At 47.4% G+C, this 27,544-nt stretch overlaps 1 protein-coding gene across 1 annotated transcript in view; it reads right to left on the bottom strand.

Moving 5' to 3' along the window:
* Positions 1-476: 476 nt before the first annotated feature.
* Positions 477-27,544, bottom strand: part of ATP1A1 (ATPase Na+/K+ transporting subunit alpha 1) — a 30,883-nt gene continuing 3,815 nt past the window's right edge. Inside the window, exons 2-23 of the mRNA XM_057719967.1 lie at positions 20,249-20,353; positions 19,148-19,207; positions 17,030-17,233; positions 16,138-16,251; positions 15,609-15,743; positions 15,384-15,501; positions 14,660-14,928; positions 13,970-14,168; positions 13,592-13,701; positions 11,543-11,677; positions 10,687-10,879; positions 9,272-9,447; positions 8,147-8,283; positions 7,149-7,299; positions 6,365-6,533; positions 6,065-6,219; positions 5,561-5,684; positions 4,234-4,379; positions 3,978-4,108; positions 3,610-3,711; positions 1,424-1,515; positions 477-826 (exon numbers count right to left, since the gene is read on the bottom strand). Coding sequence (XP_057575950.1) covers positions 798-826; positions 1,424-1,515; positions 3,610-3,711; positions 3,978-4,108; positions 4,234-4,379; positions 5,561-5,684; positions 6,065-6,219; positions 6,365-6,533; positions 7,149-7,299; positions 8,147-8,283; positions 9,272-9,447; positions 10,687-10,879; positions 11,543-11,677; positions 13,592-13,701; positions 13,970-14,168; positions 14,660-14,928; positions 15,384-15,501; positions 15,609-15,743; positions 16,138-16,251; positions 17,030-17,233; positions 19,148-19,207; positions 20,249-20,353 — 3,054 coding nt within the window. The 3' untranslated portion in view covers positions 477-797. The remainder of the gene's footprint in view (positions 827-1,423; positions 1,516-3,609; positions 3,712-3,977; positions 4,109-4,233; positions 4,380-5,560; positions 5,685-6,064; positions 6,220-6,364; positions 6,534-7,148; positions 7,300-8,146; positions 8,284-9,271; positions 9,448-10,686; positions 10,880-11,542; positions 11,678-13,591; positions 13,702-13,969; positions 14,169-14,659; positions 14,929-15,383; positions 15,502-15,608; positions 15,744-16,137; positions 16,252-17,029; positions 17,234-19,147; positions 19,208-20,248; positions 20,354-27,544) is intronic.

Below are 27,544 nucleotides of genomic sequence, written 5' to 3'. Positions count from 1 at the left end.
GACAAATCTTGGTCTGGAAACGCTTGAGGCTGTCGTGGTGATCATCTGAGACCACAGGTGGGGCTGTGACCAGGACAGGAAGAGGAGGGTCTCCTCTGAGGGTCTGAAAATCCTTCTCGTGACAGGTCGAGAAGCAAATGTGAAGGCAGCAGGGGGAGTTCCAGCCATACGACCCTCAGGAGCCCACGGGAAAATGGGTCAGGTAAGCTCATCTACTCAGACTACAAAAGCACGGGCAGAAAGTTTCCCCTTCATCAGTGGTTCTTAAACTTGAATGTGAATCAGAATCACCTGGAGACTTATTAAACAGCTTGCTGGTTAGCTTCTGGGTCACTGGCCCTGGTTCTGCTGTGCTAACAAGTTCCCGGGTGATGCTGATGAAGCTGCTGGCCAGGGACGCATGCGCTGGGAACCACGGCTCCAGACTGAGCACACGAGGACATCTGGACCCCGGAGTGATGAGGCCACGAGACCAATTCCATTATAATAGCCATCTTTATTTGTAAAAATCCAGATATAAAATGTATTCTTTCAGTCTCTCCGAGTTTTCCTTTTTACAAAAACAAAAAGGCACATAAAAACCTTCCCCGATGTCGTTCCCACAGACAGATGTTTCTCGGGCAGCCCTCCCCCCTCCCCCCCCATGTAGCTACATGCTTCATTCCGGGACATCGCGCTTCCCCACATGCTTCGGTGCTTTCCTACCAGGGTAGAATTCCGACTGAAGTACACAAAGAGGGGGTGGGTGGTGGGTGCAGAGTGTGTGGCATGATGCTCCACGGCGTGCAGGAGGGGGTCTAGTAGTAGGTCTCCTTCTCCACCCAGCCTGCGGGCAGCAGAGAGAGACAAGAGGTAAGCGACAGTGAGTCTTCCTCCTCTGCAGGGGGCAGAGGGATGGGCAGAGAGAATGGACCTCAGGGGGACAAGGCCAATGGAGGGGGGAGGGGGTGGGGTGTTTATCCCAAATTCAATCTGGGGCCCTCAACTGTATTTAGTTGAATGTTTTTTTTTTTTTTTTTTTTTTTGTGGCACACGGGCTTAGTTGCTCCACGGCATGTGGGATCTTCCTGGAGCTGGGATCGAACCCATGACCTCCGCATTGGCAGGCGGATTCTTAACCACTGCACCACCTAGGAAGCCCCTAGTTGAATGTTTTTTAAGAGCAAACATGTTATTTGGAAAGACGGTTCAGACTTCTGACCATTGCAGAAATTTCCACTGCATCCTGCTTGGTCGGTTCTGAAACCTCAGTGGAGATCTCCATTCTGAGGATGGCCTGTGACTGCAGCCAGTTTACAGTGGGCTTCCCAGGGACTTGGCCAAGCAGACGGATTGTGGAGGAGCCCAGATACGTTGAAGGAAACAGAGCAGCAGCCAGCGGGACCACAGGCGCCCCTCCCCCACCTAAAACGCCTGCTCTTACCGCCAGGCCGTCGCCTGATGATGAGTTTCCGGACTTCGTCGTACACGAAGATGAGAAGAGAGTAGGGGAAGGCACAGAACCACCAAGTAGGCCTGCAAACAGAATCAGGGGACAATGGATACGTGCACACAACTCAAAGGGAGAAAGAAACGGCACATCAGCACAGTGATGATGAAATAGCCCGAAAGGAGAAGCCAAGTACAGTCATGGGTAACTGTCAAGCATTAACACAGCGCACACAATAAAAACAGCCCACGGTGGTGTGCCCAGGGCCTGGAGAGGCAGAAGAAAGCGGACTGCCACCTTTGGCTGGGCTTCCATGAGAACTGGTGTGCAGGTCAGCTTAGATTTTTTTGTTGACGATTCCAGAGCAACTAGACATTTTCTTTCTTCCTTTTCTGAAGTATTTAAGGAGCTAAATCAAGCACATCTGTCTGATGTCCTGGCATGTGAAGATAAAGGACTGCCAGTGTGGGTCACAACCAGTTTAATCATCCCCTGAATTTGGTCTGTCGTTGGGGTTTGGGACAGTTAGAAGGAGCGCGTTGAGTCCCAGACCTGGGGAATAAGAAGCTGAACCCTGGTAGAGATCCGAGGCCTTCGGGGGCCCAGGGGCTGCTGCCACAGTCCCCAGCCTGGAGACAGGCACCCTAGGCAGCCTCCAAAGGAGGCGGACACATTCTTGACTACCAGCTTCCCGCAGCAACCACACGAGGAGGCCTGCCCCAGGGCAGAGCTCTGTCATCTCCTCCTCCTCCTCCTCCTGTCCCGTGTGTCCTCCACACACTAGAAGACAACCTCGTTTGATCTGGGGACCCTTGTGACTACGCCACCTTCCACACTAGATACAACCCGCACCAGCCTGCTGTAGGCTGAGATTTTGCAGAGATTTTCCATTTTGACCTTTTAGAGAGCTCTGATTCTCCTGGCCTCCTCTTAACGGTGGCTCAAGGTGATAGAATTCAGCTTGGATAAGACGTGTGCCTTTTGTGTGCCAACTCTGTGCAGGGGGCTGGGGATACAAAGTCACAAAAGATGCTGTGGTCCATGTGTTGAAGATTACAATCTATGGGGAGCAGAAGTGACGACAATGGCAAAAGGGGGGGGGGGTGCAGCCGGTCACGCCCCGGAGGAGGGCGAGACCACACGGGGACAAGCCCCAAGGAAACCATCCTTGAAGAACTATCGGGATTGATGGGGTGAGAAGGGAACAGCCTTCCCCAACCTGCAGGCAGAGGAGGAGTACTGAGTTCACCTAACAGAAGCCTGGGTGGGTATGAGGGTAGGAAGACAGGCTGGCACAGTAACAAGACCCTGGATGCCAGGCTCCCCCCCTGCACCACAGACGGGAATTCAGGGGTGCCACCAGGGTCTGGTTCCTTTCGGGATGAGATCAGTGAGAGGAGGGGAGGGCGACGGGCTGGCTGAGAGAATCCAGATGGGTCTGAGTGAGGATGGGGCGTCTGACCCCTAGGGTCCCACTTTCCGAGGCTTAGCATATTCTAATTAGGTGGCAGCGGCTTGACCTCGAGCACTCAGACACCATAACACACTGAATGCTTCAAAATGCTCCTGGAGTTTGTGGCAAATCCTTTATGTGAAAATTCAAGTCCATCCAAAGCGCAGTCATTCACCATGTTTAAGGCCAGTCTGATTCTGACCAAAGACTCGTGGTCGGCGTCCCCCAACCAACTCTACCTGTGATCTCCTAACACGACCCGTGCTCGACTGTAAAGTGAAAGGACCCGAGATCTGCTGCTCTACCACCTTCCTTCGAGAGCAGGGACGTCAGAGGCCCACAGAGATGAGGGGCTTGACGTGCGATGCGCAGGGACTGGGTGAGCAAATCAAGATTTGAACCTGTGTCCCCAGCCTCTGGGATATCCCCGGCTGGCCCCAAGATGACTGGGCTGTGGCCACGGGGGCCTGAGTGCTCAGCGCAGTTGGCTGGTGTCAAGCCAAAGGGCCAGAGCCCAGCTGGCCCCCGCGATGCCAAATCCTAAGCAGAGCCTCTGGAGTTGCTCGTCTGCATTACTGAGTCAGGCTTTGCTCATTTTCCAATCCAGAGGAACTCTTGTACACATCACCCAAGAGTTCCAAAAATAACAGCCACTAACACGTGTCATGGGAGGAAGAGCCACACTTACGATCTCCCGCCTTTTGGAGCTAGAAGAGGATGCACTTACTTGAGGGGATACATCCTCAGGGCAACACCCATTCCAGGGCAGTAGGAAAGGAAAGCAGCCAGGGCTGTCTCTTCGAAGAGGCCAAATATTAAGATCTTGTTCCTGAAAACAAGGAGAGGGGGAAAGGTTAAAATGTGCAAACAGAAGTGTATCTTCTAATGCTACGTGTTCAATGGCAGGTCGATGTCTTTACGTGTCATTAGTTGTACTTAGGAACTTGAGGTCAGATGAGGAAGCCCTCAATTTGCTCCACAAACAAGGTTCCAGAAACTCTGCCTTGTGTGTCGTGTGCTAGGCTTTTTTGCAAGGGGTTTAGACATCACCAGACTCCTTCTTTGAGCCAGGACCCCTGAGTGTGCCCTACTCACTTCATCCCCTGCTGGAAGACGGAATTCCTCCTGGTCTTGCAGATGACCAAGTCGGCCCACTGTACCACCACGATGCTGACAAAGAAGGCTGTGTGGCAGGTGAACTCCACGATCTTCCTCTGTTCGTAGGTCTGAAATGCACAAAGCAGACAGGTAAGCCTGGCTCTTTGTCCGCATGTCAGAGGCCGCGTGGCTCTGTCCTCTGGGGCTGGAGGAGCGCTGTCCAGCACTGGTCGGGCGGGCAACCCTCACTCACCCACTGCTGCCCGTAGCTGTCCTCCACGTCATTGATCCAGCGGTCATCCCAGTCCACTCGGAGGCCCAGCAGGTGACTTGGGAGGAAGCCGTTCTCAGCCATGATCACAAAGTACGTGAAGAAGCCCCCCAGGGCCTGGATCATACCTGCGAGGTTGGAAAGACAACTTGAATGCCAGGGCCTGGAGGAAGATCTTGATCTCTCACAGGCTACGACCGGTGGGATGGAGGACCTGGGACACACTCCTAGCGTACGCCTGCTCCACTCTGAGTCACTTTTTAGAGCTTAAAAGAAGGTATCCGGGCCGTAATCTTCAACACCCACCTCTATTACTCGGGCATCCGCTTCTATCAGGGCACAACCCTCGAGGGTAAAAAATCCATCTCCCTGCTTTTTAATTTCTGAAAAATTATGGACCTCCCTCCCACCCCAATCTCTCAAAATTTCTACACATCGCCTTTTCGCCAGCCACTGTGTAAATCGTGAATGTGGCACTTTCTGACCCAACCCTCCTTCTCCCCCACTTTCAGGACCCTTCTCCCCAGGATCCAATCTGGTCACACTACCCTCATTTTCACCCCACACTCTGGTCATAGTCTTTCTTCTGCTCAAAATTAGGTCATTCTTGCCATCCGCCAATTACTTTGTTGTCAGCAACTGTCAAATCAATCCTTTCCGTATTTCCATAATGTACTCATCTGTCTCACTTTATGCAAGTGTTCTGTGATACAACCCACTGATCCAGAAAAACACTTGCTCATGGTGGCTTCACCAAGTTTTCCTAAAGGCAGAGGATTTAGGATCAAAGGGCATTTTCACTGCCCACCACCTGGACCATCTGTTAGCTGGTCATGCTCCCCTGGGGGACAGAAGTCAAGTACTGGGTGTGGGGAGGGGGGGAGGGGAGAGTGGGGGTGCAGAGTCGCCACTTGGTGGTGACCTATCAGCCAAACCCTCAAACTCCGGGCAGCGAGTTACGGTCTGCACTGTCAAATGAGTGACAGACACTGTGTTTCCCCAGGAAAAGCTGCCTTTGAGTCAATACTGCAGCTCCCGGGAACTGTGCCTGGAAAGACTCCCCGAGCAGGGGCATCCTCTGTTCTAAGCCCGATGAGCTCAGTCGCAGGTGCCCCGTCTAAAGAACTACGGTCTCTGGGCAGACAGCAGATTTCTTCTCACATGGAAGGGAATCTAAAGAAATCCCCAGTCTCACCCTAGATCGTGGCTCATTCTGGATTTGAAAGTCAGCCAACATCTGAAGGCTCAGAAGTCAACCCTATCTGAGGCAGACACCACCCCTACAGATACGCTAAACCTGCTGGCTCACCGATCTGTCCGTAGGCCATGCTGATCAGCCGCTCGTTCACGAGTTTGTCCGTTTGGGGGTTTCTGGGCTGCCGCTTCATGATGTCGCTCTCAGCCTGCTCGTAAGCCAGGGAGATGGCAGGAACCTGGGGAGGAGGCGTGCGAAGGGATTTAAAGTTGTCAGAAACCGCCAAGCTGATGCTGTGAACCTTTTGTTCTAAAATTCTTGCCCTCCCTTTAAAGAATGCTTTTCATTAACATGAGATGTTATAAGTCCCACTTAAAAAAAAAAAAAAAAAGTAAAATCATACAAAAAGGAAGATTTCCATCTGATAAATAGATGTTGACAGTTGTCTTGAGGGATGATAACACTGCATCTTTGATGCTGAGGCTGCCACACACTGGAGATGTCACTTCCGAGAATTTCTCTTCCTCACGGTGGCCACGGGGGCCCAGAGAGCACGGCAGCGAGTGCTAATGCCACACCTTAACGCTGCGATGTGTGGAAGCCGTGACAGTCACTCACCATGTCCGTTCCCAAGTCGATACAGAGGATGGTGACGGTCCCCAGGGGCAGTGGAATGTTTGCAATAATAAATATCAGGAAGGGGGTGATCTCCGGAATGTTACTGGTGAGGGTGTAGGCAATGGATTTCTTCAAGTTATCAAAGATCAGACGACCTACGACAGCAAAAGAATGTTTTTACTGTAGAGCTTAACGAGAGGGACCGGAAACTGCACGCATCCCGAAAGTGTACAGAAATGGATTCTGCTCGGCAGCACCTAGACGAGGTTTTGGTGGTGGCTTTAAAGGCAGCCCTCTCACCTTCCTCGACTCCAGTCACAATGGAGGCGAAGTTGTCATCCAGGAGGATCATGTCGGCAGCTTGCTTAGACACGTCTGAGCCAGCAATCCCCATGGCAACCCCAATGTCCGCCTTCTTCAAAGCTGGAGAGTCATTGACACCATCACCAGTCACAGCCACGATGGCGCCCTGCCAGAAAGAGGAGGGATGTGGGCTAGGAATCGTGTGGTCTAGAGATGGGGAAAAGGGAGGTGTAGCCTCCATTCACCTCTCATTACAGACACTGCTCCTTTCCCACTGAGACTCTATACAGACTCAGGACCGTCTCAGCCAGGGTTGCACACAGCTGCTACCAGAATCCAAGGGTGACAGCAAACGCGCCCTCCACCTTGTTCACGAGGGCTACTCAAAGTCACGGCTTGGGTGAGTGGCACTTTGGAGAGTCCTGTTCCTTTATGCGCCCTCCCACACCCGGTCTTTCCCGGGTATGGGATTAGAGTCTCCTGGCCATTCACACCTCCAGTGTAGATGTTAGGACCCTGCTCTGCTATTCAGTGCTGAGTACTGAAGCTCTGACTCCGGGCCACAGCAAAGACCTGTACAGTGGAGTACGTGTCTCGGCTAAATCATGATCCAGTCACCCTTCTCTCTATGCCTGGAGCTTCTTACTAGCATGTGTATACTGAGACTGAGAGACGCTGGCTCATGTTTCCACCACTGTTGCTTTGTTTTTTTGTTTTTACTGGAACCACATCACTGAGGTCAGCAGCGTCTGAGAGAGCCCGGCCCCGGCTGTGCACTGACCTGTCTCTGGCAGCCTTCCACGATGATGAGCTTCTGCTGTGGAGACGTCCTGGCAAACACGATCTCTGTGTGGTACTTCAGAATGTCATCCAGCTGCTCGGAAGTCATGTCCTTCAGATCACTTCCATGCACCACGCAGGCCTTGGCATCCCTACCATCGGGACCGAAAGAAGAGTCACCCGTCACTTCACAGCACAACGCTCATCACCAAGAAGTTATGTTGCCACGCTATGCAGAGCACTGCGTACACACCACAAAGCCAGAGGCAACCGTCCCGTTATGTGAAAGCTATTATCGGTGCAGTGTTTCACAGGTTACAAAGCGTTTTCCATATACATTATCTCATGCAAGACTCACAACCACCACTGGGCAGGCCTGTCCCTCATCTTCCTTGCCCCATCTTTATAAGACGCATTGAAATAACATTACTAAGTTTTAGACAGTGGCAGAGCTGATGAGAACCCAAACCCAAAATAGGGTTTGGTGGGGGCAGGGGTGGCCCTAAACCTTAACAAAACACTCAAAGCAAAACTAATTTGTCTCAAGTTATCTATTTTACTTTATTGCCAAAATCGCCTTTTCTGGCCTGAGCTACCTGGACAATTGTGCCTTGTTTTATTGTTAGGGTGGACCTGAAAGAGACAAGGTGCCGGTGCTGGGCAGAATGGGGCAGCGGCTGACAGCATGCCCTCAGAAGCCAGACCGCCAAGTGAACTGCGGGACAGCCTCAGCTTCCCTGCTCTGCAAGGTGGGAGTATTACCTACCTTCGTGGGTTTCTGTAGCAGGTGCTTGGAACAGTCAGCACCATCTACGTGTTGCTATGAGGACTGCTCTTACTGCAAACCCTCCTAGGAACAACAAGGCTGTTTCCTGGCACTGGAGGGGTGCCCCTACCCAGAGCCAGCCTGGAAGGAAACCGCGCAGAGCCAAGCTGACGATGCCCAACTGCCAGCATCTGCACATTCAAGGCAGCAGTGCTCTGACCTTCCTGCCTTACCTGGGGTTCACCTGGCTCACTGGGATGTTGAGGCGGGCAGCGATGTCTTCTACGGTCTCGTTGCCTTCCGAGATGATGCCCACACCTTTGGCAATGGCTTTGGCTGTGATTGGATGGTCTCCGGTGACCATGATGACCTGCGACAAGAAAGAGGACAATTTATTGAATGCAGCTGCCAAGCAGATGACCTCGAGACGTCTTACAAGCAGGCAAGAGTAAATGTTAAGGCTGACTCGGCTTGGAATATCTAGGGGAGAGAAACGCAAATATAAAACTGAGAAATATGAACTAGCCCAAAATATCAACACGACTTCAAGGAAGACACAAAGCAATACCCACAATTAATCTTGGCACACAAGCACACAGAATAAACGATGTCTTTTTCCTTTTACATCACCACATAAAAATACTCAAATTTACTAAAACCAACAACAACAAAGAAGATAAAAATCTGACACTGGTGGGTAAAGGGGCCACATATTGCTGGTCAGCATCCTGAAACTGGCCCAATTTGGAGGGAAAGCAATAAGTAACAAGAATTCAAATCGGTTACTGCTCTCTCTTTTTGACCCCAAGATTATATTTAGAAGAATACAGTCAAAGTGGTAGGAGAATACTTTTTACAAGGCTTTTCAGGGCAGTAGTACTCATGAGAATGAGAAAGTGGAAATAAATCAATCAGCCGGCAACACAGGTGACAACCACACTGTATCAGTGCACCTGAACAATAACAAAGTACACCAAACACTCCTTCCAAAACACCAGTTAACTGAAAACACAGAAGACTTGCCATTCACTGCATGAAGCGTATTAATTCAGAACAAGGCAAATATTTCAAAACTTAAAACCTTATCAAGTCTTCTGCTCTTCTTAATTACATTTCTCTTAAAAAAAAGTTGGGTTTGTTTGTTTTTTGTTTTCTTTTCAATCCCTCATCTGCAGTTTACACAAACATTGTAATACCATTTGGTCTTCTCTGGTGGTAACTAAAAAGCTTTGGAGATGAGAAGTTGATACTCCAGGTGAGAAACACCAGCTGCCACGTGGACCCCGCAAAGCAACGTCCCTAAGTAGGGCACCCCGAGCTGCTAAGAGGTGATACCTAAAAGCGGAGCAGGGCATTACCTTAATTCCAGCGCTTCGACATTTGCCCACAGCATCAGGGACAGCAGCCCGTGGGGGGTCGATCATGGAGATGAGCCCCACAAAGCAGAGATTATCAACAGGGAAGTTCACATCATCAGTGTCAAACTGGAAGCTTTCGGGAAACTGTTCATCTGGCAGGAAAAGGTGGCAGAAACCTGCAGGAGAGCAGGGAGCCTGTGAGGACTTCTAGTGACAGAGGCAGCAGCAGGAAAGAGGCTTGTTATTCACTTAGTTTGGAAGAGTTTTTAAAGTCTACTTTTATAACCAAATGAGTTTTATTGAACATTTATGAATGATACAGAGTCCCTAGAAAAAAAGCTATGCAAAAGACAGAATCCATCACCAAGCTTCAAAGGAAGAGGCTTTGTTCAATGTGGAGAAGACTGACTCTGAGCACCAGGGTTTCCCAATCCTGGACCTGCCCACTCAATTACTGAGACTTGGCCCATCATGTAACTATTTGTTTCTGCTTCCCTCTCAAAAAAAATCAAGGCCACGTGTCTGCTCACTGTTCATCAAACCAAAGTACACTGCTGAGCATAAATGCAGATCAGACACGTTCTCCTCAAGGGGTTTATCATCTAGTGTTATTGTTAATACAAGAGTCATGATATTCAAGGTATTTCTTTCAGTGTCGTGTGACGGTTACAATGTATTTTAAAGTGGTATCAGGTGCTTTGCAGGTTCATAGAAGAGAGGCTGCTTCTACTTTGAGGTCGTGGAGGTACAGACAAAAAAACATTTAAGAGTGACCTTTCAGGTGGAGACCTAAGATACCTCAAGTCAGATGACAGAGCAGGTAAGAACAAGAGTATGAGACCAGTTCTAAATTACCCTAAGAAGAGAAGAATTATATCAATAATGAATTTTTATCTGTCAACCCACAAAAGATCATTAAATGCCACTTTCCCAATGACACATTGGGTGAATGTACTGCTCATCCACAGTGGCTGACAGAGCAAGAAAGACAGGTGGCATTCTGGGCCCCAAGTCTACCATTCATCTAATTTATGAGCTGGTGGCACAAGTGCCTGTGCAAATCACGGCCATTCTGTGGCAGTCAGGAAGTGGCTTTATTCTAGATGCCCTAGGAATAAATTAGATTTTGTTTTATTAAGTTTACAGATCACAGGCATGGCAACAAAAGCCAGATAATAAAACTCTTTCCCCTCTTTTTTTTGAGCAAACAGAACTGACCAGCATGAGACCAAAGGTCTAAGTCTGAGTCAGAAGCAAACCAGCAGGATTTTGTCACCCAGTGTTCTCCAGTGCTCATTGTTTTCAAAACAATAGGGGACAAATAAAGGGAAGTGAACGAGAAACAGAGGTTAACCAGATAACTTGCAACCATCTCCCGGCCTTGGGTGCGTCCCGTTATTAGGCTATCCGCATACCCAGCACGCGCTCTCCAAGGCCACCCAGCTCCAGGTAGGCGTTCTGAAAGGCGTCCTTCAGCTCCTCGTCCAGGGGCTGCTCCTTGCCGTGGATGAGGATGGAGCTGCAGCGGTCCAGGATCCTTTCGGGGGCACCCTTCATCACCAGCAGGTGCCGGGGCTCAGCTGTGTTGGGATTCTTGTGGATGGACAACTGGGAAGGATGGTGGAGATGTAAACGTTGGATGGCTGGGCCTGGCAGCCCAGGGAGGGAAATTTTTTTTTTTTTTTTTGGCCATGCCACATGGCTCGTGGGACCTTAGTTCTGCCACCAGGGATCGAACCCAGGCCCTTGGCAGTGAAAGCGCAGAGTCCTAACCACTGGACCTCCAGGGAAGTCCCTAGCAGTTGTTTTGAAAAATACTCCAGATCTCCTATTCCTGAACTGTGAAGTGTCTCGCACCTTGTAACACGCTTTGAATGCTTTGGAAGAAACACGGTGCTCACACATCCCTGATACATGTTCACGTATACAAATTTCCTGAAGAAAATTCAGAGAAGGGACTGGTCCACATGTGTGCACCTGCAGCCCTACACAGCCCCCTCCCTACACCCCCAACACCCACTCCACCCCACAAACGAGAATTCAAAAGGGCCCGGACAACGTGTTAGAAGTGGCTTCGTTTATCCTAATATTCAAGTAAATTAGGATTTTCTATACGGGGTCAGGGTAAGATGTAAAGTTAAAGCATTCATAAAGAGTGCGATTAATTCATTTTTAGAAAGAATTTAGGCTGGAAAATCCTAAAAGGGAAGATGGATCCTTTCCCAGCGTCTGTCCCGTCAGTCCCCCCACAAGGGCCCCAGACCCTCAGACCTGGTACTTGTTGGTGGAGTTGAAGGGTATCTCAACGATCTTGGTGTATTTCTCTCTCATCTCCTTCACGGAACCGCAGCACAGCTCAATGCACTTGAGGAGCGCTGACTCTGACGCATCGCCCGCGACGGCCCGCTGAGAAGAGAGACATCTCTGTTAGTCACCCTGAAAGTGCTCCACCCAGGCATCACTGGAAACCAGGAGAAAACTCGGGATGTCTTCCCATCTGTCAGGAGGAGAGGGGAGCTGGGCGAGGAGGAGCACAGTTGTGGGGAGTGACCACGCATCACAGCCCCTAAACTCTAACCTCCTCCTTGCCGGCCTTCCATCTTCCCCACTCAAACTGGCACATGAAGGTGTCACCTACCCTTGGGAGAAGCCCAAGGCACTCTTCCAATCTACTCCAGCCTCTTTTTTACTGTCCCCGGCCCTGCTGAGACGTTTCAGAGCCAACACTTATACCCCATCACCTAGTTCTAGTTATGAATCTCCAAATACGGAGTGAGAATGTAAATACTTACACCTCCCTTCACTGCCCTGCAATTTAAAAAAAAATAATGCCTTGGCTTCTCAGGATGGAGGGCAAACTGTCTGTGTCAAGGGCAAAGCAGGACTTTACATTCTAAACTAATTCAATTGTGCAGGATTATCTGGGCCTGAATGATGTGAATTGGAAGCTATTGTTAACGCCAAGGGTAATGCAATCAGCTGGCATTTTAGTTAACAGATACACTTTAAGTAATGTATTTTTTGTGATAAACTGTGACACGCTTATATTTTGACATACTAAAAACATTTTCGGCTGTAGCCAACTTTTACACAGTTACACATTTTAGAACTTCGACACGCCAGGCCACATGTTCAGACAAAAAGTTAATGCTCACTTACAAATACAGTAGCTCTGCTTAATAAGAAGTGTGGCCATGTTTGATAAGAAGCATGAAATAAGGGAGATCACTTTAATAAAGGCCAGTTACTAAAGCAGAATAGGGCTGCATGCTTTTTTTTTTTTTTTTTTTTTTAAATAATGCCATTAACAAAACATGGACACAAACCTCTGAAATAACTCAGAAATAACATCTCATGCTACCTTTCTGGCGCTTTGAAATGAGGAAAGATTGGATACTTGTAAGTCCCTGTGCTCAAAGCCTAGAAGATTTCCACTTTGAGGTAAGAGAAATGATGAAGCGGCATCTCAGGTTTTATCCCAAGATCAACGACAACCTCCTCCAAACAACATCAGTTCAGTGCCAAGAGGATCTCCTCTGAAGAATAAAGGAATCCTGTCTTCACTACAGAAGCCATCTCGGTTCCACTGAAGCCACATTCTCTCACAACCCAGTTTCTACCAGAACCACCACAGGCAGCCTCGGGGAGAGTGAGCTGCCCAGCGGGCCCCATGCAGCTCCTGTTGTCTGCAAGGACATTCGTGACCTTTCCGGGACCAAGCCTTTACTGGGCCACACAGAAAAATCTCAGTCATTTCCAATTTCATGCGCCTTCCACGAGGCTGAGCTTAGCTTATTTTTGCATCATTAGTAAGCACGCTAAGAACAAATAAGATAAGAGAAATAGCTGTGCTATTTTAAGAAAATAAATGGCTTAAGGGATTGACTGGAATCTGCTGTATCCTAATATGCAAATGCGATTATCGAGTCACAAAAGTAGCCCTCACTGTCCACGGGAGGTTAGGTGATTATCACATAAACTCAAGAGTAGTAAAGCTGGATTTTACTAGTTGGTTTTTCACCAGGAAAGATGGCCTCCCACTTCCCTCTACTCCTCTTCGGTCAGTTTTTACTGTATATGCCCCCTTTACTGACCTATATTGACCACAGGGTACTATGAATACTTTGGGATCACAGTTGGCAACACAACTCAAGTTACATATAGCGAAGCATCCCATGTACCACTCCAAGTGTCCTACAATGAACAGTTACTTTATAGCCCCCAAAGATCACGTGCTGTTTAAAAAGAACACTCAGGTGGTGGTTCTCGTGTGGCATCTGCACATCCCGAAGGCAACCTTAACAGAACTGCTGAGCATACCTTCAGGATAGGCAGGTTATCCTGGTTAGCCTGAAACACTGCCCTGTTACAAAGACCTGCAATTCTGGACAGAGAGAGCCAGGTGGCCGAGGTCTTGTCAAATGAGACACCTGGTGGAGGCAAAAAGAGAGAAAAATACTGTGCTAGCTTTGCATTAAAGTCTCATAAAAATGTAAAATGACATGTCTCATTTCCCAATAAATGAAACTAGTCAGGTTTTAGGCATTTTCCAACCCTGTTTGTATTGACATGCCAAACCACCCCGCCCCGCCCACGAAAAAAAACAAAGACAAAAACCATCTAAAACCCTGACTCTTTACCACATGATAAAAAGAAAGCAAGCAGGTGAGGCTCAGCTGTGGGGCGCTCTGGTCTTACCGCTCTGATTCTCTGTCGTGTCGGCCTCGTGGATTTGATTGTCGAACCACATGTGGGCCACCGTCATCCGGTTCTGGGTCAGAGTCCCGGTTTTGTCTGAGCAGATGGTGGACGTGGACCCCAAGGTCTCCACAGCCTCCAGGTTCTTCACTAAGCAGTTCTTCCTGGCCATGCGCTTGGCAGTCAGGGTCAGGCACACCTAAAGCATTGGAGCCACATTGCTTCAAACTCAACCAGGCGGCCACTCTATACTAACTCTGGCTACCCTCCTAACACGGATTTAGTTTTTGTCTAAAAACTAAATCTCTCCAACCTTCCTCTGAAGTTGGAAGAAATAATAACGGTAATGTGTATATGGGGTGAAAATAGCCAGGATTTACCATACTGTTTCCCCCTCTCACCCCCAACTTCTTCTCCTTTCTGTGCTACACTGTGCTGGATCATGCAACAATTCAAAGGAAAAAAAAAAGAAAAGTATGCTTCTGGGTTACTATCTTCCATATAAAAACATACTGAGGTCTTCTCACTGTCTAACCCTACCAGGTGGCTGTGAAGAAAACCCACATACAAACACATGCAAAAAAACCTAAGTCGGCAGCCCCCACAGCCTCTGAGCAAACGCTGGGGATGAGTCTCACCCTCGGGCAGGCCGCCAGAGTGGGCGAGCACCGTCCTCCCCAAGCCTCTTACCGTGACGGTGGCCAGCAAACCTTCTGGCACGTTGGCTACGATGATACCGATGAGGAAGATGACAGCCTCGAGCCAGGTGTACTCGAGGATCAGAGAAAGGATGAAGAAGGACACGCCCAGGAACACGGCCACGCCCGTGATGATGTGGATAAAATGTTCGATTTCCGCAGCGATGGGAGTCTGGCCCCCTTCCAGCCCAGAAGCGAGCGTGGCGATTCTGCCCATCACGGTGCGATCGCCGGTGTACACGACAATGCCACGTGCAGTACCTTAAAAGGAGACGGAAGGGGGAATTGTACTAAATTTTACCAATGAAGCCGCAGAATTTGCACAATCACCTGGCAGGGTTTAAAAGAGACAGAAACACACGTTTTTAAGGGCCAGCTCTTTGGTGGTATATGCTGTTTGTTTTAAACTACAGGGACTTTGGCAAAAGGGTTTCTTTCCATCAGGAAGACAGCAGCTCCAAACCCCACGCTAGCTTAGCGCTGCCAACAGAAGAGGCACGCGGGAGGTGGAGGGAAGAGGGGAAACAGCCATGAGGTTTCCTGGGTCGTCTTGCCAGCAAGTCAATCGCTCCTGCTCTGTGCTTGACTATAGTGGTCAGAAATGGGGCCAATAAAACAAAAAGAGGAATTGTGGCCATGGGGTTTTTTCTGGTGGTGGTTGTTAATGCCCAAGATAAATGCCACACCAGGCTGAAGAGTGCTTTAATACAGTCTACCTTCAACGCAGTTGGTTGAAAAAAAGGCAATATTCCGTGTCTCCAGGGGATTTTCATTGGTGAAATCCGGAGACCTGGTCTGCGGTTCTGATTCTCCGGTGAGTGAGGAGTTATCCACCTGCCCGCGAGAAAAGACGTGTCACGTGAGCAACACAAGCCTCGTCTTGGGCTGCGGGACCACGCAACTCACTCTGCCCCAACCACGGAGGCTCTGCATACACCTACCTTGCAGCCGTTCGCAGATATGATTCTGAGATCAGCAGGGATTCGATCCCCTCCTTTCACTTCCACCAGATCCCCAACGACAACATCTTCGGCATTTATGCTCATTTTTTCACCATTTCGAATCACGAGGGCTTGCTTTTGGAAGGGGAAAACAGGTTACGTCATTCCATCAGATAAAAACGAACACCAGCGAGACAGGAGTGGCAAAATTACAAGATGATCTGTAAACCTAATCATCTGAGTGTACAGCAAAGATATTAATCTTTTTACTTATACAAGTTACAAAAGCTTGCTCAAGTCATCCAAGAGGCAGTCCTCATGGTGCCACTGCGCTGGCTTCCTCCGTGTATGTTCAGAGGGAAGACACTCACTTTCCGGGGTACAGAAAAATACATCTGGTTTTGGGCAGGGGGAGAAAGCATCCCTCTCTGATGAGGCCACTGAATACTTGGAAAACCTTAACCTCACACCAGCTCACATTCGTGGGGCTGTCAAGTCACCTGATGGGGAAGGACGGAAGGGCAGGTACCTGAGGAACCATGTTTTTGAAGGACTCCATGATCTTCGAGCTTTTAGCTTCTTGGTAGTAGGAGAAACACCCGGTTATGATGACGACAGCGGAGAGCACCACACCAAGATACAGCTGGGACAGAGCAAACAGGTTAGGATGCATGGCTCTTACTAAAGAATTGTAGCTCTTACTACAGCTGGGACAGAGCAAACAGGTTAGGACGCATGGCTCTTACTAAAGAATTGTAGCTCTTACTACAGCTGGGACAGAGCAAACAGGTTAGGACGCATGGCTCTTACTAAAGAATTGGGAACATTCAGTCGATTTTCAACTGAATAAAAAACAGATTTTTAACAGAGATCAAGGCTTCAGACATACAGAATTCACGTCTTCATATTTACTTCCTAGAGACGGTGTACGAACAAGAGCGTCAGAAATGGAGTCACGCTGACACGTGGTCACTAACTTGACAGACTCTGGGAAATGTTCTAGATGAATCGGTTTCTCCTGCTTTGTTAAACAACGATACTTTCAAAACAACTTGGGACTTTTGAAGACTGGCTACCGGACATTTCTGGACGCGTGTGATGTTCCAATATGGCAAGCCGTGCTCTGCCGTGAGCGGCGGCAGGAGCTGGGCCAGGGCCTGGGCAGCGCTGCTTGTTCACGGCAGCGACATGCAGGGCAGGTGCCCCGCTTGGAAGAACATCCACACTCAGGGCAGGAGGTGGAGAGAGAACTTGAAATGAAGAAGGGAGAAGGGGCCTTGAAGGCAATCGTTGCTGATGCTACTTCTTCCCAGGGTTTAAAACCATCAGGTAACCAGTGGTAACTGAAAATAAGTAGGTGGCAAAGACAGAGGATACTTTATGCAAACCTAACAATCCAAGTTAGGCACTATGGCACTCACATTATCATTTTGAGGTTCCTCTTCTGTAGCAGCTTGGATGCCATAGGCCAAGAAGCAAAGAATTGCTCCAATCCACAGTAACATCGAGAACCCCCCGAACAGCTGCCGACAGAACTTGACCCATTCGGGGGTCGTGGGAGGGGGAGTGAGGGCATTGGGACCGTCTCGGGCCAGGATCTCAGCAGCTCGGGCAGTTGTTAAGCCCTGAGAAACAGAGGAACATAAATAAGACAAACTGCTCCAGGACTTATAAGCTAATACAGCTACCTGACAGCTGGGAAGCTGGAACAAAAAAGTTGGGGGAAAAACTAAACGTCCCAGGGCAATGTAGAAACTGGGAAATTCTGATGATTCCCTGTGCCCTCGAGCCCCGCCCAGGTTCAGGCACACAACAGCCCACATCTCCTGAGGAACCTACAACACCCAGACTAAAATTCTCTTAAAATTGATCCACAGACAGATTAGAATCCAGTCCAGCCTCTTCGGAGTTTTAGGTAAGGGATTCACGCCAAACTGCATTTTTACCAAAAAGATATCGATCTTAACGAATCGATTCAGTTTTGCAAATTAAGAGCTTAAGAGTTTCCTATGTACTGAATCTGTCAGGGAAGGGAGGAAAAAAAAAAAAAAAATACAACACTGTATAAATACCAAAGGAGAGGGAAAAAAAAAATCTGTTGGAATCCAACCTGTTATGGGGTTAACTGCCAAGCTTTAGTATAGAACTTTATTCTTTGGATGGCAATGAAAACACTTGTCTGGTGGGGAAGGGTACACACTTGCATATTTGAGCTACCCCCCTCCCCTCCCCACCGGACACCTGTCCGTCGAAAAGTATTCACTGGAAGAAAAGCCCACTGTACTGAGGCCCTGCTGTTTTCTCATGGGCCTTAAAACCAAGATGCGCTGACAGCAGAAAATATACAGAAGGCTCCCACCAGGAGGGGAAAATGTGATTACTTTCCTAATAGAATACCAGCGCAGAAAAAAAGACATAAAATACATTTTTGCCTGAAGTGTGTGTGTATTTACACTTTGTTTTCATGTTATTTTTAATATTGGAGGATAGAGAAAGGGTCAAAGGACATCAAACGCTTCAAGGAAAACAAGGACTTATTTAGGACCCTCCTCTGCCTCGAGTTCATGATGTGATCCCTGGACAGAACCACCACCACCAACAGCGCCCATCTGAGCTGTCTCTACATGTCGGACACTGAATCCAGTGCTTCCAATTGTTTCATCCTCACCACAACCCCTTTTAGGTATTATTAACCCCATTTTACAAGCAAGAAAACAGACCCACAGTATTTGAATAAGTAACTTAGGGTCACAAAGAACACACTTCAGAAGACTAATGAAAACTTCAGTGAGATAACCCACCTGATGTGCTCAGACAGTAACTGCCTGCTGGGTCTTAGAGTCAGACATCCTCTCAGAGCTTAAGGCCCCCAGACTTCTCAGAACTTGATAATTTATTGAAACTATAGCTACATATTTAGCTAGCACTCAAGTCACTCCTCAGAATTTTAGTGATTGTCTAGAAAATAAACTCCACCCTTGTGCCTCTTTACTTTTATATTGTTAGCGGCAAAGTTAATATCAAAATCTCCTTGATAACAAGGATACACAACATGTACTTTACTGAAAGGTTTCTTTGAGCTGTTTAAAAAATAAGTTTCAAATAAATGGTAGACTAAACCAAGGCGCTGACATACTGCAATAAGCTAGCTGATAAAAGTGGAAAAATTTGAATTGTTCAAGATTCAACCAGTTGAAACAATCAACTCAATTTAACAAATGAAGAAGAAAAGGAAGATGTGTAATCACAAGGTCAGGGGATGAGCATGGCTTTGGAACTTTTCAGTATTTCAAATTCTGGGGCTCCCACCTATTGGCTGTCACCTGCTATAAGATGGGGAAAATAATGTCTACTTCCAAAAAGTTTCAGGGGAAATGAAATAGTAAAACAGCTTACAAGAGCCCAAGCTCTGTGCATGTCAGGTAGTAGACACTCAACATGGTGGCTGTCATTGTTCTTAAGGTTCTAAATTCGGCCTGTGAAACCGGGGAAAATGTGATAGGAAAAATTAGGATTCTATACAACACATTAGAACATACTCGGCTCAAGTCCGTTCCATATTTGCGATGAAGCTCATCAAGGCTAAGTTTATGGTCATCCTAGGAGAAAACAGAAGGAAAAGAATTAAACACTACCATTAAAAAAAAAAACTAAAAAAGCATCGGTGTCGGACTTCCTAGGTGGCGCAGTGGTAAAGAATCTGCCTGCCAATGCAGGCGACACAGGTTCAAGCCCTGCCCTGGGAAGATTCCACATGCCACGGAGCAACTACGCCCATGCGCCACAACTATTGAGCCTGTGCTCCAGAGCCCGTGAGCCACAACTACTGAGCCCATGTGCTGCAACTATTGAAACCCACGCGCCTAGGGCCCATGCTCCACAAGAGAAGCCACTACAATGAGGAGCCTGTGCACCACAATGAAGAGTAGCCCCCGCTCTCAGCAACTAGAGAAAGCCCGTGTGCAGCAACGAAGACCCAGCACAGCCAATAAATAAAATAAATAATTAAAAAAAAAAAAAAAAGCATCAGTGTCACTCCTCACACTCCTCACTATCTTTCGGCTCAGAATACAAGTTTTTCTTCAGTGCACAAGTTAGTATAATTTCACCATCGCCCAATAGCTTGGCAACCATACAGCTACCCACTGAGCAGTCTTCACTGGAGAATGGCCCGAGCTGTGTGATGGGAGCCTGACTGCCCGCCACCAGAGAAACTCAAGAGTCCTAGAGGCCTACTAGACCTCATCTATCTTCTCCGATGACCAGGCAGATTCTAGGCAGATCGCATCCGTGGAGGCCTCCGCAGCCCACAGAGGTTGCAAGCTCCCCATGTTTGGGATGACCCAGAAACAAATGCAAAGGCCCGCGATGTCAACCACAGAGCCTCTGGACCTTGGGTTATGCCGGAGTGTTGAATAACTTGTCCAACCCTCTAACAGCTTTTATAATGAAAATTTTCCATAGCAACCTCTACAATTCAGTAAAATCTGTACAACTGCTATAATCTCTTTACTTTGAAAATGAAGCAAGTCTCTGACTGAAGGATGGCTGGGAAGAGGGGTATCATATGCTCAAAAGATGTAATAAGATATAATTCACTTTTAAGAAGAACAAAAAGCAATCTTCCTTCTAGTACTTACCATAGAAACTTCTTTCTTCAGCTCGTCCATATCCCTCTCTTTCTTGGCCTTCTTTTTGTCGCCATGCTCTGAAACGGCTGCCGGTTCATATTTATCACGTCCAACCTACAGAGCAACGTGGGAAAGGTGTGGTTGTGAATTAGGAACAGCATCTCAAAATCCAAGATCGTGGAGAAAGGATTTGCACCAGCAGTTTTAGGGGAGCCATCACTGTGAACAGTCATTGGGCGAACACCCATGGAAATACAGTGCTCGTGCTGCGCACTCCACAGCAGTCTAGCTATCAACAGTCCATCATTAGCTCCGGACATGCCATCTGCACCCTGGGGCCTTATGACCCGTGGGGAAGTCCGGTCGGGCCTCAGAATGGCCCTGCCAGTTGCTTCCGTTTGGAGTCAATGGTGGGAGAGGATTGTGCTGTCAACATCTGCACACCGCGGCGCTCCATCTTCCCCACTGAAAGAATGAACCTATCCTCACATTGCCAACTTAAGAGGACAGTATAGCACTTATGCACTTGTATTTTGAACCAGACAGCTTCAAATCCTGAGCTCCACCACTTAACAGCTGTATGTCCTTGGGCAAGTCACTAATTCTGAAATTCCTCTGTTCTCTTCCCCAGAACGGAGATAACAGCACCTACCTCCTTACAGGTTTGAGAGAATTAAATGATTTACACCTAAATGCTAGACTTTTATTACCATGTTTAAATTCTTTTCTTTGCAAAAAAAAGTCATTACATATCAACTTTAAATATCTTTAGGGCTTGCCTAAGAGCACTAACCTTTTCGTCTTATTACCAACAAAGTCAGCCCAAGAGTCCTTCAGATTCTTTAAGGGAAAGCCAAAAATGGAGTCCCCACCCCAACCCACAGCCTGAGAATAAAGCCCCCAAATCAAAGTCCCTGGAAATGTTTTGACATGAGCAGGATGTAGGAAAAGCATGTGCATTACCACACAATTCACAGGATCCACCTACGCCTCTCGAAAACTGGAACAATTTTTAGAGAAAACGTTGATTCCATAGTTTAAATTTAGATTGTTCCACTCCCCCACCTCCTGTTGAAAATGCCTGAGCTCAGCTACACAAAGCCTGACCTTGGTGGTCCCTGGAGCAGAAGAGGTCCCTCACTCCAGAGGCCCCCAGCCTGCAAACTGCCTCCAACCATCGCTATCACCAAAGAAGGGCAAAGAAAGGCAATTATATTAGCAATTTTCTTACAAGGGATGCCATGTGGTGCTATTTACATTGACTTGTGGCTCTCCCTTCTTCATTTCTAATTTCCAGGAGTACATCACTAGCTACACGAAAGCAATAGGTAGAATCGGTGTCTAGATTAAAACTACACTGTGCTGAATAGAAAAGATTCAGTAAGTAAAAAGGCAAAGCATATAGGTGTCTTTCAGTCATAGCCGATACGGTTGCAAATAATACAATATTCCCTTGAATTTGAAAACACCCTCTTAAGACTCTGAAGAGATCCTGGCCCCAGGTTAGTTAGTGTCGCCAACACACAGAGACACGTACCATATTCACATTGCTCAACTGTGGTCACATTTACAGTGTTCCCTGCAGATTAATTTCTTCAAGTGTTCTTTAGTTTCCGTATCTTATCTGTTGAGAATGAAGCAGGTCTAAAGATAGTCAACATTCTCGACATTCTCTCCACTAGGAGCAACCACACTGGTGACAGCCTCTCTGGGGAGAGCCCTGGTGCCAGAGTTAAAATGGAAAATCACCACACACGGTGGAAGCAAACAGACAAAAGGAAAGACAGGGCTCCCACCAGAGAGGAACCAGCCTAAACTGGGACTTCCTACATGTACTTGATGAGGAAGCACAACACTGAAAATTCATGTTAAAGACACTGACCAGGGATCTCTAAAAGACTCGTGTGGCCAGTCTGTGTTGATTTTTAAAATCCAGTTCGCAAATTCTCTTTAAGCAAGTTGAGTATCATTAAAATATATTTAATTTAAATATATGAAAATTGGAGTTAAAATCCCTCTGCCTCACCATCTGTAGGCTTTGATTATTCTCCCACTTTCAGTATTTTCCACTCCAAAAAACGGGGAGTTACTGGAGCAGCTAGGCCTTGGACTTGTTCCAGTTTTACCCCCATTTACAAAATAGATCTCTTGCCTGAAGCTTCACAGTTCTCAATGGTTAAGGTAGCTGGAAATCAAGATTCCCTAGTAACCCTCCCCTTTCTTTATCCATTCATGGCAATTTAAAACAGGACGTTTGTGAAAGAGACAGGGGAAGTACCAACAAGTGATATTTCTTCTCCTTCCAGATTGTAATTGTTTCACTAGGCAATGTTTGTCCAGAAGACCAGGCAGCTTATGCAATTCAGTTCTTCCCTACAAGTAAAACAATAATACTGGCCTATCTTGATGGGAACCAAACATTGCTCAAGTCCCTACCAATCTCAATTACTAGTTTCAAAGCAGAAAAAAATCTGTGCCTGTTTGGGGTGGGGGTAGGGGGGTGCAGGGTGGGACAGGGAACACCTTAAAATGGGGTAGACGACACTTTCCTTATTATTTCTTTTAAAAGCATTTGGGAAAAACAAAGAACGTGCAAAGGGGAATGATAATATGGTCTCTCCAATCTACTATGATGACCTTCGCACTCCTCTGGGCACACAACTCCCACCTTTTCAATCAGGAAATGCAGATCAGTTCTCCCTCTCCCACAGAGGGCTGGGAGTGACCCTGTCTCATGCAACAGCACCCTTGGAGTGCACCGTGCCGCCTCTGAGGGAGGCGACAATGGAGGCTCAAGGCCATTGTTATACTACCCCGCCCAAAAGTGCCACTTGTGAACCTTTTTTTTTTTTCCATTCTAGTTTAGGAAGTGGGAGGTCAACACAAGGGCAGGCGCTTGCCCAGTGTGACACGGCCTAAAATCAAGTGTCATTACTTCACCCTGTGCTTCCTGGGGATTTCATCCTCTCTTAAGGTTCACGGTGCGTCTTGCCACCATTTGACCAGGGTAGAAGGAAAGGGTGCTCAGGAGATGGGGAGAGAAAGTTCCTGACAGGAGGAACCGAGGTTGAAACCTGGAGCAAGGTTCACTTGTTTATTATTTATTTTTTTTAAGTTGTTTCAAACTAGTTTATTTAAGGGTTCCATTCTCACTAGATTACGTATTTCTCAGGTGCTTCTTCACTCATTAGTTCATCTAGTTCTGAAGGGTTACTGAGTATCATCTTGATCAACCAATCATCTTCATAACAAGATCTGCTGACAAGCCCTGGATTTTCTGCAGGAGCTTCATTCATTTCAGTGACTTCTCCTGAGACAGGAGAACAGAGTTCACTAGCAGCTTTCCCGCTTTCCAAAGCACCAAACTCCTCTTGTTTGTTCAGTCCTGTCCCAACTTCAGGCAGACCACAGTGAACATCTCCCAAAGCTTCCTGTGCAAAATTGCTGATCCCCACTGTTCTAACAGCATTTTCTGTTGTCATCCATTCACACCTGTCTGTGAATTTACGCACAGAGCAGAGTGGGGTGGGTGTGCAGCGTCGGGAAGGCACCCACCCTCAGCTCTCAGCCCCCAGCCCCCAGGGCTGAGGCCCCAGCGTTCACTTTTTTAGAAACACACACTGAATCCTTACGATGAGCAAGGCCTGCTAGGGCTGGAGATGCTCCTTCCTCTTCTTCAGTAAGGAACAATTTAAAGGGGGTGGCGTGGGAAGCAGATATGACAGGTGCAGAGAAACATCCCAAACATTTTTTAAAAGGCACACAAAAAAGGTGCAATGAGTTTAGGAGAGAAGCTTCCATCCTAGAGGTGAGTCACTTCAGCATAAGCTGAAGCTGCCCTGAGGCCTTCAGACCCATCTCAACCAGCCTCCATCAGGGCAGGCCTTGGAGGCTTTCTCAGCTGTGCAATGTGGATGTCTGACCACAGTTCCCACCATATATCACATCTATCAGCACAACGCCCTGTGGCCAGCAGGGAGGTTAGAGGCCTTCAGACTTCAGAAACTGCTGCTGATAAAGTCTGGAGGGTACGTGGAAGTGGAGATGTCCACGCCCTTTGGACAGGACTTCGGATGGTGCTTTTAAGCCAGTCCCAAGTCATTCTAGCTCTGCCAATATGCCAGCTAGATGACCCTCTGAACAGTCAGCCTCCGTTTCCTTGTTGCCTAAAATGGCAATAACACTTGGTATAACTACTAAAGACTCTAGAGAGACATTCGGATCCTCTGATGAATCGAGGGGCTGCCATCAAATCCCAAAACAAAACACCTAAAGGCAGCACTGTTTCCAAAACTGACAAACACAGGCTTTGGACTATCAAGAGGGACCAGAAGGAGGGTAAAAGTAACTGCCCCAAATACAGCCCATTTCAAAGCTGGCCAAGAGGCTGGTAGAAAGGGTACCTCTGAATCCAATTTGGCAAATTCCGCCTTAGCAGGAGGGAAGGTCTCTGATCCTTACTGATTGCCTAGAGGCACTGCCTACTCTGGGCTCCATCTCTCCTTTACATAAAAGGGCCGGGGCGGGGGGGGGGGGGGGGGGGGGGGGGCGGGGGCAGGTAGCCTTTCCAATCTCCCTGGGATGATATATTGATCATTATCAAATACAAACGTGTATGTGAAGGTACTCTGCAAAGCCCTACACAAAGGTTATTATAACTTGGTTTTGATTAACATAAAAATTACTGCCACTCCTCACTATGAAAAGTCTTTATGCACCTTAAAAAAAAACAAAAACAAAAAACCTCATTTTGGGCAATTTTAATTTTATCATCAATTGAAACAAAGATGTAAGACAGGACCAAGCCCAGCTCATCACACCTCTGATCGCTCCTAAATGACTAAGTAGTTTATGGGCAAGGAATTTTCTAGCCAGGGATCTGAGGCTGGAGATGGCTGGGGTTGAGGGAGGACAGGCACTGCCGTGATACTGCAGCTGCTCTGCAGCTCAGAGCAGCACTGAGGGCAGAGAGGGAAGAAGAGGGGACCTGAAGGACCATCTTGCCTTCACATTCCTTCTCTCACTCACCTAAACCTGCGGTGAGCTGGGAAATATCAAGTAGCCAGGCCAAAGCAAGTGGGTCTCTTTGTGAGCCCAGCTCAGTCCCTCCAAACTTGGGCTGCAGCCCATCAGCCAGCAGGGGGCAAAGAAAACAGCTCCAGCTCTAGCCAGCAGGTTCCTTCAGACCAAAATGAACAAGGCTTAACCTTCCTCCCCAATCTGCCTGCATGTGAAATTTCAACAAGCCTGCCAGCCCACCCTACCTGCAGTAGTTAGTATACATCCATGAGCATGCAAAAACATTTGAAAACATCTAAATAATCAATATACTTTAATTTACTACCTCTTTAAAAATGTGCTTTTTCAGTTATTAAAAAAATAAGCTTTTTTCAATGGAATTTTTTACCTCTACATTAGGCACCTGGGTTATGAAGAGTTAAAATGTTCTGCCTGTTGCCCCCATCTGCTGCCTTCCTCATCCAGGTTTTTTCATTTTGTCAGACCACTCTTGGGCTAGTGCTGCTCAAAAGAAGTTGTTGGTTTGAGAGCCCACAGATTAATAACTGGCACAAGCATTAAAAGGGGACTGAATCAATTTCCAGTAAGTCCTGATTACTCCTCAATTGGCACCCCGAAGCCTAGGGTGGCAAGTAATACAGCTCCAGGGCTGAAGAGGACAAAGGCAGTGAAAGGCCCTAGAAAAATGCCACCTGAGCCGAAACAAAACCAACACGGCACCATGGGAGCCTCATGTGAAGGATAAAGGAAAAACACAGAGGACAAGACCCCAAAGTGCAGGAGGTCCTGCCCTCACCATGATGACAAACTGGAAAGATAAACCAAGCACCAAGTTCCACCAATCCACAAAACTTAAACACTGATCATCAGGCCCCCAGACAATACGGGTCCCGAAGACCGAAGACAAAAGCACAAGCCATCAACGATGGACTTTTCAGATCACCAACAGAAAATCTCTAATGGCTGTTACTAAACAGGGTTTGAATAAAACCAGATACAGAGATAATTAATGTTCAGATATACTCCATTGTAATAAAGTCACAAAGGAACTAAGGAATGGGGTCTGCTGGCCAAAATTCCCTTGGCTTAGGATCCAAATGAAACCAGAGAGGAAAGACTGCAGGGTGGGTTGGGGGGTAGAGTGGGATGCTTCTAGTCTCACGGACAGAATCTGCTCAAACATCAATCAAATAAATGTGAAGAACTTCTTGTGGATTCCTGACAGATTTAGGCACAACTAAGGAGGTGACTCATATGCAAAGAACAGTCTCTCTGTGACTCCAGCCAAAGAATACACTTCCTCTCACACACACTCGATTCATAGCAACGTGAGAAAGTTCAAACCTGACGTGGTTACGTCTCCTTTTCCAAAAATATATAAACGAAGGAGAGTTTAAAAAAAAAAATAGTGTATTTTAAAGTTCTCTGTCCTTCACATTATCACTTACCGGACGTGTAATTTCAGCGGAATCCAGAACTGGACAGCTCTGGCAGGGATGGGGAAACATTCTGCCCGGTGTTTTGCTGGCCAAGAGCAGCCACTCTGATTATTGTGCGCCCATCTGATCTGACACTCGTGTTTCTTCTTCTGGCCTGCTGGCTGGCAGAGCGCCCTGGGCAGCTAGAAGAAGGCACCACGGCACAAATGTTCACCCTCCCGCCCCTCACAGAGGGCTGAAAAGCCCATTTTATTTCGCAAGACTTTGACCAAGACTCAAAACGTAAAGCCTTTTACTCGAAAAGTGAAAGTAGATGAAAACTCAAAAACGCTGTTCAATAGCATCCCAGCAGCGTCCACTGACACTTCACTCAGCCTCCCTTTGGAGGGTAATTCACAGTATTTCCCATTCTTTTCAATCTTCAGTATTTTTTTTTCCAGGTAAAAGAAAAACTGTTTTATAGTTTTGAAAGGGCTCAAGACTAACTGATGAACAGCAAAAACCTATAGTTTATAAAGCTCTGATCTCTCAATGCCAAACACCTTAAAAGCCCAACAACAACAGCCACCACTCACACTTGCCCTGCACACTCTCTGAACGGAACGGAGGTGACTTTCACTTAGGTGAGTAACTCTACCTAAGGGCCAGATAAGTTGACGCTTCAGGGCTTTAAAAAAATTTTCATTTAAAATAAACTAATTTTACTTACTGTTCAAAATCCTTTGAAAATCCTTTGAAAACTATTTTCCTTAAAGCCTCTTTCATTCTTAAGTTTGGATATACTGTGCAAAAGAACATAGCCTGGCTGAACAGAAAGTCACTTATCTGTTCCTTTGTTGCTAAAATA

Source organism: Hippopotamus amphibius, chromosome 1 (genome assembly GCF_030028045.1).
Source record: "Hippopotamus amphibius kiboko isolate mHipAmp2 chromosome 1, mHipAmp2.hap2, whole genome shotgun sequence".
Lineage (NCBI taxonomy): Eukaryota > Metazoa > Chordata > Mammalia > Artiodactyla > Hippopotamidae > Hippopotamus > Hippopotamus amphibius.
Note: the sequence above shows the minus strand (reverse complement) of the source record. Positions and strands in the feature narration are given on the sequence as shown.